The following is a 14,029-nucleotide window of genomic DNA, read 5'->3' as shown; positions in this document are numbered from 1 at the left end:
ACATCGCTATTATAGGCTAGAGCCTGTATATATGGCTGTTAGAACGCTAGCTAAAGTAATTTATTCACAGTTATCTGTAGGGCTATTTGTATATATCTATCTATTACTCGGTAGGTAATATATTTAAGCGTTAAATATTTATGAGACAAATTGAGTTTTTTAGCAGTTGCATCATGCGTGGGGAAATATCTATAGTCCGCGACAGGTTGAGATGGTAATCGGGGTAGAGGCGGGGGACGTCACCCGCGCTCGCCCGCACCGGGTTAGCGCGGGGGCTGTGTGGGTGTGCGAGGCGGTCCCATCCCGATTGCCATTTCAACCTGTTGCGTACTACACCTACAAGTTTTCATAGTTACTGTGGAGTGCTCCATAATAGTTACGCAGCACAGTAATTACTAAAAACTAATATTTTAACTGGCTTTACGGCTCTGGGTTTTAGCGCTTTTGAGCCTAGCAACTGACGGTAAGTATGGGAAAGAATAATAAATCGATGGTTGACGACTAGTCAGTGCAAACTCAAAACGCTAGATTACTATTTTTGGGGATAGTTTATCGGCCGAAATTAATAATCAATCATGTCTGTAATTTGTTGATAGGTCACTTACTTGTTATTTGTCAAAAAAATTATGATCTTTTTTGACGATTATCAACGTCGCGTCGCTAAGTAACCTATAATGTCGACATATTACGGATAGATTGAATTTAATTTTGGCTGTTAGGCGTTATCTTTAACAGTTGACTTCTCGGAATCAGCGAATCTCGCAACCAAGAACTTCCGGGTTAAGACCGTTAACAGGTTCTCACGCTTTGCATGATGAGGTATTTACCCGAGGTTTTTGTTTGTTTACGTGAATGGACGTACCGAGTGCAGTGTAGTTTAACAAAATCGCTTTGATCCTAAAGTAATCTTGAAATGCATTATTTATTTTAATATTTTTGAGAGTGTGGTGTTAGTTATTAGAGTTTTAATTTTTTTTTTAAATACTAATATACACATTATAGATTAAGTACGAGTACATAAAATTATAATTGTAACCAATACCTAATACCATTTTCTACATACTTGGTAAGAATAAGAGAGTCAAGAAATAATACAAAATTAACTGTCCGTTATTGATTTTTTTATACTCCAGTAAGGGCAAGAGAGTTTAGAAAAATGCAGATCTATTCAAAGTCCAATTTATTTACAAAAAGGGGGGGGGTGGGGGGGGGGGGGGGGTGTAGGAGATAAAATCTGCCAGCCTGTAATAACAATAAGCCTTATGCAATGGTTTTTTGATTATTTGAGCAATTATTTTTATTTACCGCGGTACTTACAATAAATATGCTTTTACAATGAAGACAGCATGGACAAAACCAAACCAACAAAACCAAAAAACCTAAGTACCTACTACACACAAACTATAATTTCTATATTATAGGCTCGAATTTGGTGGTTAGCTATGAAATGCTTAACGGCTCTCTATTAAGTGGCACGATGGAAGCCTAAGCTGCCAAAAATCACATGCGGAAGTTATGGTGACAGTAACCAATGGTCGTCCAACGTATTTGTTCTTTACTTAAAAGCTTTCTTATCTCATTGCTATAATTAAGTAGGATTTAGGAACTATGTCCCACATCTTTCATCCCCCGAGATAATAAAGGTCAGATCCCTTGTTAACGCGAGCCTACAATTAGATTTTGTAGGATTTGGGTGTGGGGGGAGAATCGCAATGACGCAGTTTTGACGTTGCTCGGCGCCTGTGCTCGATCGATACTCCACCGCGTAGGCGAACACCCCTCCCGTTCTTAGGGGCGGATGCGATGGAAGAAACCCAATACCTGTATCTTATATCAATCTGCCTATTAGAATACAACACTAAATACTCGTGTAGAGGGAAACTTTGATGTAATCAATTGTCAAAAACGAAGGAGGAGATTCTTTTGCGAAATAACTCCATAATTCCGACAAATCTGAACCTTCTTCCTACAACCAAGATCCTCGGAATCGGTAAGCCGAGCTCCTCAACAGACAGCAACAAGAACAATAGTAAGAAAATCCCTCGCGATTTCGATGGATCCTTACTGAACCATCTGTTTATATGCCGTAACAGATGATTCAGTAAGGATAATACTATTATAGGTACCTATAACTTATTCCGCAAATTATTTAATATCCCGCGACAAACGCTCTCCTGACAATATGGCGCTCATACGTCATTTTTAACCGACTTCAAAAAAAAAGGAGGAGGTTCTCAATTCGTCGGAATCATTTTTTTTTTGACAGCACCTGTTCGTAAAACTTGGTTGTTGACTATGCTTACAATCATAAACAGTTGCATGAACTTTACATGCAACTGTTTACGAACTGTTGACGTCATCAACCATACGTATTACGCGACTAAATTAGCACAAAAAAATCATTTTCTTTGTTGATTTTCTCTTAAATATCTTGTATTTTTCTTAATAACTGACTAAATAGTTGGTTTCCAAAATTAATATCAATACGGATGCCATCATAGATCCTATATATTTGCATGCTGTCAATAATACCCTATTGCTACGACCGCGACGGGTGAGAGAATGCGTACGTTGCTTTTTTCTATACTGCAAGCTTCTAAAAAATAATTTTCTAGACATTATGGTCAAAACTGTTGCCTGACTTGTCGTTTATTTTTGTCAGGAAATTAACGTATGTATGATTCCGTCTTCTAGAGAATAGAGTAATAAGCTCTTAAGCCTCTATAATAAGACTAAAGTTAAAAATAACTATAGCTGGTGCAAATCGTTGTAGAGACAGAGCGGGTGGAGAGGTCTGACGCGGATATGTTATAATAAGTAACTTATAAGTTAAACATATATGTGCACTTCTAATTACGTTGCTAGCTAAAGCTTCCAAGTTAGAATGTAAATGATGGTTTAAATTCGTATATTATTGTTAAAACCGTAGGTTATTGTAAATTCGTAGATATTTATAATATTATAAATTGTAAAAAATATATATTGTAAGGATCGAAAAATTTATCTCACTGAAGTGTTGTTATAGTCGTCCCTTCAACATTTTTGAACATTAGATTGGTTGGATTCGAAGTGTCTTGTTAACTAACCTACAAGTGCTACAAACTATGTAATTTAACAAACACAAACTTGAATTATAATAAAACCCGCATTAAAGTGTATGTTACGATAAAATGTTCCTCACTTTTTGACCAAAAATAAAATATCCGTTAAGAAACCTTGAATGTTCATGTGGGTGCATAAATAAACACATCAATATGGGCCTGACGTAATGTTCAACGTTCTCTTCCGATATAAAATACTTTAAAACCATTAATGAAATATTATCAGTACGTACTTTTACTTTTATAATATAAAAGTAAAAGTAGTATATTGTTTGTTGGTTTATTGGTTTATGGTTTGTCCTTCAATCAGGTCGCAACGGAGCAACGCGACGCACTCGACGTGATTTTTTGCATGGGTATAGTTAATACCTGGAGAGTGACATAGACTACTTTTTAGCCCAGGAAATCAAGAGTTCCCACGAGGATTTTAAAAAAACCTAAATCCACGCGCACGAAGTCGCGAGGATTATAAGCTAGGAAGTTAATAATAGAAGTACTGTCGCGATGTTTAAAGAGGAATAAAGAAATTAAAAAAGAGTAATAGAAAACTATAGGCACAAACACATAAAAAAACATTTCGTGAACTCTTTTCAATGCCAAAAAAATATACAAATCTTTGATAGATAGATTACATCCCACTAAGGAACGAGAAAGGAAAAAGCACGGGCATTAAGCGTAGAATTGATTTATTCATTGTTCAATAAAACACATCAACATCATTGAATAATTTATAAGGCTGACGTAATAACTATATTATAATTTTATGACAAAATTAAATATAATAGCTGACCCGGCTAACTTCGTACCGCCTAACAGTCAACATATTTTAACCCAATATAAAAAAAAGAATTAGCGAAATCGGTTCAGCTGTTCTCGAGATTTGCGCTTAGCAACACATTCAGCGATTCATTTTTATATATAAAGATTTATAAACTAACTATTACCTAATAATCACACCTTTCATTAAGATACTGAGACGTGTTTTTAAAGCAAAAAAAGCGGCTAAGTGCTAGACAGGCTCGCGCACTGAGGGTTCCGTACTACAGGCGTATTTTTTTGGACATTTTGCACGATAAATCAAAAACTATTATGCATAAAAATAAACAAAAATCTGTTTTAGGCAAGTAAAGCCTAATATATAAGCCCCACTTGGTATAATTATCTTGCTTTGAAAGTTGAAAATACTTACTAATTATTTGTTCGTGAACACATTCTAATTTTTTTTTGTGATGTGACTAACAAATTCACGGTTTTCGTATTTTTCCCCGTACGTGTGCTATAAGACCCACATACCTGCCAAATTTCATGATTCTAGGTCAATGGGAAGTATCCTATAGGTTTCTTGACAGTCACGATACAGACAGACAAACAACGAAATGATCCTATAAGGGCTCCTTTTTTTCCTTTTAAGGTATGGAACCCTAAAAAGGAAAATTGGAGAGAATTTCTGGCCCTCTAATATGGCAAAGAATAGCTGATGTAACTTTGATGTATGATAATTTTTCTCTCATCCCCCTTTCATTAACCCACTTCAAAAAAAGGAGGAGGTTCTCAATTCGTCGGAATCTTGTGTGAAAATGTTCCCCGATTACTCGAAGACCCCTGGACCGATTTTGAAAATTCTTTTTTTGTTTGAAAGGGTATACTTCAAAGTTGGTCCCATTTAAATTTGGTGAAGATCTGATGAACATCTTCGAAGATAGATACTGGAACTCCTCAAAGGATAAGAGTAAATTGCTCGCGATCAGTGTAAAAGCTTAGTAAACAGTAGATTTTTAACCAGTCATAGCATAATTCCATGGGGCCACTAAAAATTGTGAAATAAAATATTTTTACAAAAAAAATAAAAACCGACTTCCTACACAAACCTAAAAATTGAAAAAATAATTTAATTTATTACCGAATATATTGTATACAAGAGTAATATAGTTCCATAATATATTTTTTGGGCGTCGGTGCCAATGAGGTGCCATTGTGGAGTCTAATAAAAATATGAAGTCTAGACGATTCGCGCAGCTAAAGCTAATTGGCACCGGCACCAAAAAGTATTATTATGGAACTATATTAACTCTTGTATACATAATATATTCGGTAATACCTAAATTATTTTTCAATTTTTAGTGTTTGTGTATCGAAGTCGGTTTTTATTTGTTTTGTAAAAAAAATTTTAATGAAGGCTTGCTTCCATTTTAAGAAGTTAAATGGGAGAACAGAAATGTAGTGTCATAATATTGTAATATAAGACATGTGTACAGACAAGCGTGTGTTAATATAGACATTACTGTGTAGCATTGCAATTGTAGAAATACGACTGAGTAAACGTACGATATGGATCTGCGTTGCCAACGGTAGGGTAATTAAATCGCTCACGACATTGAAAAATAAAAACTATAGGTACAAACTACACATACAACAACAACAAAGAAGTTGAATAAAGAGGAAAATTCTACTTTATTAATAAGACCAGGGACAGAGCTAGCGAGACTATTGCCCTATAGGCAAATGGCGATCAAGTCGAGAGGCGCAGCTTTTTGTTTCTGGTGCGTACTCTGTGCCTTATTGGTCTCGGAGGAGGAACTGCCTAAGAAGGCGCCGATGCTGTCTGGGTTGCGCGAACGAGTCTGGTTTCGTAACCTAACCACTAGGCGAAGTGTAGAACATCGCTGGGTTTCAATTAGTGAGTCCGACATAACCTCCTTGTTAAATAAGATATGGAATGTTCTATGGAAAAAAGGGGCAAATGTAACGAAATTTCGCACACGGAAATGTAAAACTGAAATACATATTACATTTGTGAAGGAATATCTTTTCTGCGCGTGCAAAAGAGAATTTCGTTAGTTTTACGCTTAGCCACTCTACATCTAAATATATAAAAGGAAAAGGTGACTGACTGACTGACTGATCTATCAACAGCACAGCTCAAACTACGGGACGGATCGGGCTGAAATTTGACTTGCAGATAGCTTTTATGACGTAGGCATCCGCGTACGAAAGATTTTGAAAATTCAACCCTAGGGGGTGGAAATAGGGGTTTTGAAATTTTTTGTAGTCCACGTTGACGAAGTCGCGAGCATAAGCTAGTATTTTTATAAAATGCTACGTTTCGTGCGTCGATGCCTGACCAATTTCGTGATCCACAGGTCGGATTATAATAGCAGTTTTATATTTGTAATCATTATTATCAGTGATTCACATATAACTTGATCTTATTTGAACTAGAAGTTGGTCTGGTATTCAACACGTTCAGTTTTCAGTCAGTCAGTCAGTTCAGTCAGTGAAAAAAAAAAAAAAAGATTCCGACGAATTGAGAACCTCCTCCTTTTTTTGAAGTCGGTTAATAAAACCAATTTCGGCAAATGAGAATAAGGTTAACAACGGATATTGCGGCATAGGCTTGTTAGCCAACAAGGCACACTTGTTGCCAGGGTTGTCACTTGTCACCCCAAAGTAAACATTATCATTAGGTAAATCTGCTGAAAATTTTAGGTACACTATCAAACGTCGGATGTTACAAAAGCACAAAAAATTGCGTAATATTGGTTAACTCAAATACCTATAAGTAGTTTTACTCAGTGCATGTATAAAAAAGATTCGTATAAAACTTCCAAGCTCAATTAAATAAAGATAATTCAGAATCTTTGACTGTGAATTCGGCTAGTAAAAGTAGCTAAGGCTAGGGATAAATCTAGGAGAATTGTGCGTGGACAAGAAGCCTTTCGCACGCGTGTTTCCGCGCGATTACCCGAATGTCTTTAAAACAAGAGTGAATAGGCATCTCATAGGTAAACGCGTCCCGTCTTAGGGCCACATCATCACTTCAATCAGGTGTGATTGTGGTCAAGCGTTTGCCTATAATGAATTTAAAAAAAAGATTGTTGTCGAAGAATTTTGGTCACTTTTACTTATGTTACAACTGCACTCCTTTAACAGCATCACAGAGCCGAAGCGAAATTTAAGCTAGATTTGTTGGATGATATTTAAAGCGGACATCCGCGTACAAAATTCCGAGCGACGAAATTCAGCTAGATTATATAGTCATTACTTAGGACGTATTTTTATAATGTTAACAAAAAATGTAATGAATGAGTAAAATAAAAATACTTAAATAATGCGTCAACCCTACGCACATGTTAACATTTTCGGAAACAAAACACAAGTCTAGCGGTAAAAACGTATTTCGATCACGTGAACTTATGCAAATTACTCATTACGTGCTTCTAATACTAATTTCTCTTAATTGCTATTGTTTATACTGCTTAAGTACTTGTGTCTTGCTTCCAAGTTTCAAAACCATAAAGGTTGAAACACACAACGCGGCAACGTTTTTAACGCGGGTCCTAGATGCGGCGGCGGGCACATAACGATGAAGTAATTACGTAAAAAGGCGTTTAGTTCAGACTGCGGTGCGCGCTTAGAAGCCGACTGCCGTCTTGTGACACAGGCTTTTACTGTTGGCAGCGCCAGCGTCGCGCCCTGCTTTGACTAGCTTCATAGAGTTCTTTGTATACAAGTGGCGTGCGTTTGGTACAACGTCCTTCTTATGCAGTTGTCGTTACCCCTAGCTGTAGCTTCTTTCTTCTTTCTGGGCTGGTTTCCGCTCTATACGTCTCTGTCTATTGTGTTTTGCCCTTTATTTGTTCAAAACCTTAAAACGACATCGCACGCCATCAGTAAGTATGGCATGCCGTCACACTGAGCGCGTACTGCAGGAACTCTCTCTGGGATTTATAATATGAAATATGTCTCATATAATATTATAAACACATATTATGGGAAATGTATGACATCCGTCACATCTAGGCTCCTGAGCTCCTGAGGCGTAAGCTCCGCAGTGTTATCACCTTCATAGAACACCTTGTACCTATTACTACTTTTAGGAGCCTCGTAGTACTCGCTCCCTACACGCGTTTAGTTTACCCAGACCTTCATTCTATGTCTGTCGTGGTGGTCCATGCCAGACGATCCCTTTTGAAACAGACAACAGTTGAGTGACAATGGGTTCATTAACATCGTTATTCGTTTGTATTTTTATTTCATTTGTTATATTGTATTGTAATATTTGAACTACGAGTAGGTAATTGTAACGAATTTAGCCCGAGTATCTTGTTGCTTTTGTATTATTATTGTATACTTATCTTTGTATTGTAATTCGGAAACAAGTCAATGCCGATGAAGTTGATTTGAAACGCAAAATTATCCATGCTTTATTCAAATAGTAACTCTTTTAGAACTGGATTGATTATCTTGAAATCGTGGAATAACGTCATCTTTCTTTTAGTGAGTTAATTCAAGTGATTGCGATATCAAAACCTTAACTGTTCATTAATAAGTTAATATCAAATATACATAAGAAATATCTAACCGTTGTAATAGGTCCCTAACGACTTTATTTAAACCTAATTTGCGTTATTAGTACAGAATTACAGCTATTAGCGTGTAATAATAAATATGTAACTCTTAATTTAAATTACATTTGTATATTAGGCTGAAATCTAAATTGATTAATTGTTATCAAGTTCGCCTACACAATAATTAGCAGTTTATCGGTGCACTCATCGATAATGGCCCGGCGGCGATTTGTTAAACCAAGCAATGATACCGCCTAATGGTTATATGCCCTTCATTGAAATCGAAGGAAATATACTGTGAAAGTTATTTTCCCAAGCCCCTGGTCTGCCCGCGACTCGCACGAAACCACTTTCGCTATGCTCAATGTTGCTACTGAACTTTGGTGCAGTCCAAGGTACGAATGTGCAGCGGCGTAAGCTACGTCATCAATTCATCATAGATCATGGTATCATGATGTATTCGTTCCAGAAATGTGTCTATGTAAATGTCCGCCAATCAACGGCACAGTTCACGACAGTTCACGCACTCATCCGATGGATGACAGGCTTCAAATGTTAGTACATTTGACGCAGGTAAAGTAGCCCTCTTTTTCTTTGTTTCGCGTCACCATAGCCTAATATTTGACATAATATCGTCGATTCAGGATCAAACCGAGAGTTCCCTCACTCTAGTTCACTCTGGCAACGGGATAAATGTCTAGATAGGTGAAAGTTATTTTCACAAGCTCATATTGAGTCGATTTGGACAACTACATTTTATTATGCCTCGTTTTGTTACTTTTAAGGTCTTAAAGGAGATCGCAAACGAATCTAAGACCCCTAGAAGGGCATATACATGGCACATTTTGTAAGTATTGAAACTACCATTGTGTGATTAATGGAGTGGTCATGACCCTCAGTAATGAAGAATACTACGCAGAGAGAGAGAATTACTGAAAATGCGAGTAGGTTCAGCATCAGGCTTGCCGTAAAAGTACCTCATATACGAGTCGCTATTTCAGCATTATTTCAATCTGCCCGATGCACGATGTGACAGAATCTGTTATGACTCTATTATGGTCACACGCATTATCACTATTGAAAAGTGCGTTACATGTGCCTATTGTGGCTTGGGCAGCTTTTTCGCGTTCTGCGGGTTTTGGAGTTTTAATACGATCACCTTTGTTACACAAACGTTTGTAAAAGTTTGATTGAAACCCCTCTGGAATTTCAATTATGTAAAAGCGTAAATAAACATTTAATTCGGTCCCTAAACGCTCAGTCTCTTTACTTAAACACAAATAGTTTAACACGATTCCTCCCACGCCAACAATAGGAACCCCTTCCATGCTGATTGTCTTAGAATCGATTTAGTTTCACCGCCTAGATCTGACATATTAAACAACCGAGAAATGAATCTCGTTCAAAAACCAACGGAGACGGAACGCTACATTGATCGATTAGTAATAGATACCCAGTTGAAAACCTACACTTAATTCCAACTAGAATCACATTATTATCTAAAGCGTGACCCAATCATAAATCAAGTAGGTATGTATAAAGTATTATTTATTATAGACGGTAATCATAATAGTTAATCTATTTATTACCTTCAACGACAAAAGAAAAATGAATAACCAATAGAATTGCCAGCGGCCACAATATCGGAAATCGAAATTGAAGCTGTTGTTATTGCGTAACCCACACTCTAAAAAGTCGTTCTGCGATATTTAGCCATATACGTAGATAGAGCCTGTTTATCATCATAATATTTCTGAACGAAATTTAAAAGACCATGATTTTATTTCTCTATTTTACTGCGCATATTTGATCAGATAGATCCTTAATGCTTTGATTATGCGTACCTACATCTGTATAGTTTCGCCAAAAGTAACGTAGGTTAAAAGTCAAAATAATTTAACGACATTGATTTGTAAAGACGTCGTAACTGTCGTTAACATGACCAAAAATATAAATATCGTTTAGTAGGTTTCTTAGATTCTTCAATTTAACGATTTCAAGAAGAGCTTTATGGCATTCAAAAATATAAGTAAATGTCTAAAGTATTTGAAATCTCAACTAATCTCAAAACAACTTTGTATTAAAATGGTGTAAGATACAGTCAATATTTCACACCCTTCTCATAGAGTTCAAATAGATTTACAAAGCTCATGATTTATTTTGCGAAAAGTTTTGTAATCTACGCACTCTCAAAAAAAAAACGTGTGGAGTTAATACGATTAACTTCATATTCTATCCCTAGTCCCTACCATACGAGTAGATCTACTCATGTGTCCCTACCTATCCACTTATTGATTTCTTGCATCGACAACAATAGGCTCGCAGTTTTATCTTGATATTTCTCCCCCTATAAAATTTCACCTGCGCATGTACCTGCTTTCAATTTGCCTGCTCGACAAACAACCTCGATGGCTGAATCAAGCGTTAAATTCCGGATACGGGCCGGGCTTACGTTGCCAAGGGCGGCTTATCTGTTTACGTTTAGGCCAAGTATGACGTCACTGGCCATTAATAATGGTGAATTTTTACATCTTTCCTTTTATTTATGCAAAAGTGCAAAGGAAACTTTAAGGATGCTCATGATTGAAATCACTTGATTTAACATGATTGGAATCCTGAAATGAGCCTAAATTGATCAAAAAAGTAGGGAAAGATCCTCAAACTAATCCATGATATAAAAATATCTACGACATAATATTATGTCATAAGCTACCAACAAAAAGTAACGTATTTTGACGGACTCGGATTGGATGAGTGCGTAACCACAACCGCCGCCGTAAGTAAAGAGTTCGGAAGTCGAGACACCTGTTATAGTTCAAAACACCAAAACACAAATTAATTGCATATGGCCGATACTATTTGCAGGGAAAAATCAGTTATGTGTGTCTCTTTCGCAGAGAAAAGTGTTTTTTTCCATTTGATACTCGATTAAAGTTGGTATTTGTTAGGCTGTTGGCTGTTGGCCATTGATTTAGGTAATTATTGGGGCCGATTCTCTTGTACACAATCTCTAAACTAAACTAAATTAACAGGTCTAAATCTAGTGCTATCCTTTTCCGCAAGCAACATTATGAAAGGGATAGCAATAGATTTAGACGTGCCATTTTAGTTTAGTTTAGAGATTGTGTACAAAGGAATTAGCCCCATTGTTAGTGAAATATTCAGAAGTGTATAAGACTGACGATGACGGATGGACGGACAAATGGAAATATGTACGTAATTAATTTCATCCAAGCAGATTCGAAGATCTTGCTTCGCTCGACTTTTATTTCGCTATTATTTTACCTACAACAAAATGAGGTTAGTCATTTTATCCATTCTACTTACGAGTAGATCTATGAACCTCTCGAGCTTTAATTGTGCGAAAACCACTTGAATTGCTTTCTACGAATAACTTCCCGATTTCCCTTATACTCTGTTGTACACATTCGTAGAGATCGTTGGTTCTAAACAGAACTTTTTACAAATCAAACTGTCCTATTTCGCAGATAACATTAGTAAAAGATGGAACTACCTTAAAGCTGGAACATAAACAATGCACTCCGCAGTGTGACTTTCAAATAGAGTTCCTTGTTGAAATCTTGGGCAAAGTTTGGGCATTTCAAAAGTAGTGACGGTCTTCATTCTTTACATTTTGTTACGCATAGATTATAGCACTTACACTCGTTCAGTTCTGCCTTGATATCGCCGTCACGCTTTGACGACCAAGCATTTTTTCTGCATCATCCTGTGCAATATTCGAAGTTCACTTTAGCGATAAGTATGCGAAAAGAATTTCTCTCTAAAGCCGTTCATATGAATAACCAATTCTAGTCACCCTCTTATATCAAGGTATTTAGATTTATGTAAATCAAAATTGCAGGCTAGTCTAGTGGCTAGGACGTCCGCCTCCTAATCGGAAGTCGGGGGGTTCGTTCGGATCCGGGCACGCACCTCTAACTTTTCGGAGCTATGTGTTTTAAGTAATTAAATATCACTTGTTTTAACGGTGAAGGAAAATATCATGAGGAAACCTGCATGCCTGAGAGTGCTCTATAATGTTCTCAAAGATGTGTGAAGTCTACCAATCCACACTTGACCAGCGTGGCAGACTATGGCCAAAGCCCTTCTCACTCTGAGAGGAGACCCGTGCTCTGTAGTGAACCGGCGATGGGTTGATCATGACATCAGAATTTACGTCACAGTACTGACTTTTTTGTAACAGTTACAATTTATAACAAAGCCTTTTATTTGTTCAGAAACAAAGCGATCGCCGACTACTTGGGCAGCAATGGCTACAACGACGCGTTGGAAGCGTTCAAGAAGGAAGCCGAGATGACCGGCGAAATGGATCGCAAGTTCGGCGGGCTCCTCGAAAAGAAGTGGACCTCCGTTATTAGGCTGCAGAAAAAGGTAATTGATAAACCGCACATATCGATAAAACACCAGAAATATTAAAATCGGTCTTTATAGTTTATAGGTCGTTAACCACCGATTGGCGCCCATAGTTCTGGCTGGTGACTCAATCCGCGGTGATTTTTGTTTTGGTTGCGATCTGCTCTCTTTCTTTCAAAATGTTCCATGTTGACGGAGCAAGCCTAGAAGCTGTTTTTCGTTTTTCGTCAAATATTGAGATGTCTTCTTCAATACGCCTCTAGTCAATTGTCGCTTTTCGCGCAGAAATCTTACTATGGTTGCATACGCCTAGTATGCATTTCGCATCAAATATTTCTCAAAATCTCGCAGGATTTTCCCAAAGTACTTAGCAGTGTCCTACGTCATGAGAGATTGCGTTAAATGTTTGGATTTTGCCGATCAGACAGTCAGAAATTTTATAAAATTGCCCTCAGTAAGTAATCATTCGATCACATACAGAAAGCGTTTTATCGTAATTATCTATCTATGTTGTTCACAATAACTAGTATTCACTACAGATAATGACTTTGTTTCCTTCTGACAGTGACTAATGCAAGTTTTGTAGTAAAGTATTTCGGAAGATAGATACAAATGATAAATTATTATCCTTATTATCCTAGTAATGTAATTTTGTTTCAAAATACTTAATTCGTACCTGAGCACTGCTGTAACAAATTCACTGATTATGCGTTTTTAGGTTTTAAAAGGAATGTTCTTTAGCATTGAGATCCCTCATGTTTCATTAATTTCTTCTTCCACCGTGTTTCGTAAATTACTGTCACCTAATTCGTATTTCATATTACGGTTTTGCGGTAAATTTCCCCTTAAATTTACATAAGTAGATGTTTTTCTTATAGTTTGTTATAATTTGCAAATAAGCCATTTATATAATTTATTGCTCTATATTTTGCTATTAGCAGCAAGATATAAATTAGAATTGACACTTCGTGAGACACGCGCAACCTTTCAGCAAAGCGTAGCCAAGTCATTTTGCTTTCGATGGCGATCTAAGCTATCGCCTCACGGTTACCTAACTAGTAAACAACCACCATTCGTTACTATCATTGACTGTGTCAATAGCTATTACCAAAACAAGGCCTGACGTGCTTTGTACTGGTTTTTGAAGGCATCGGTGTGCTGACATCTCGACATTATTCTGCCCTAGAGAATGTACCCACTCTATCG

At 36.9% G+C, this 14,029-nt stretch overlaps 1 protein-coding gene across 1 annotated transcript in view; it reads left to right on the top strand.

Moving 5' to 3' along the window:
- The window catches only part of Lis-1 (LisH and WD40 domain-containing Lis-1), a 42,259-nt gene that overhangs the window by 18,301 nt on the left and 9,929 nt on the right, over positions 1 to 14,029 (top strand). The window contains exon 3 of the mRNA XM_034976446.2: positions 12,688 to 12,841. Coding sequence (XP_034832337.1) covers positions 12,688 to 12,841 — 154 coding nt within the window. The remainder of the gene's footprint in view (positions 1 to 12,687; positions 12,842 to 14,029) is intronic.

This window comes from Maniola hyperantus, chromosome 15, assembly GCF_902806685.2.
Source record: "Maniola hyperantus chromosome 15, iAphHyp1.2, whole genome shotgun sequence".
In the NCBI taxonomy this organism is placed as follows: domain Eukaryota; kingdom Metazoa; phylum Arthropoda; class Insecta; order Lepidoptera; family Nymphalidae; genus Maniola; species Maniola hyperantus.
Note: the sequence above shows the minus strand (reverse complement) of the source record. Positions and strands in the feature narration are given on the sequence as shown.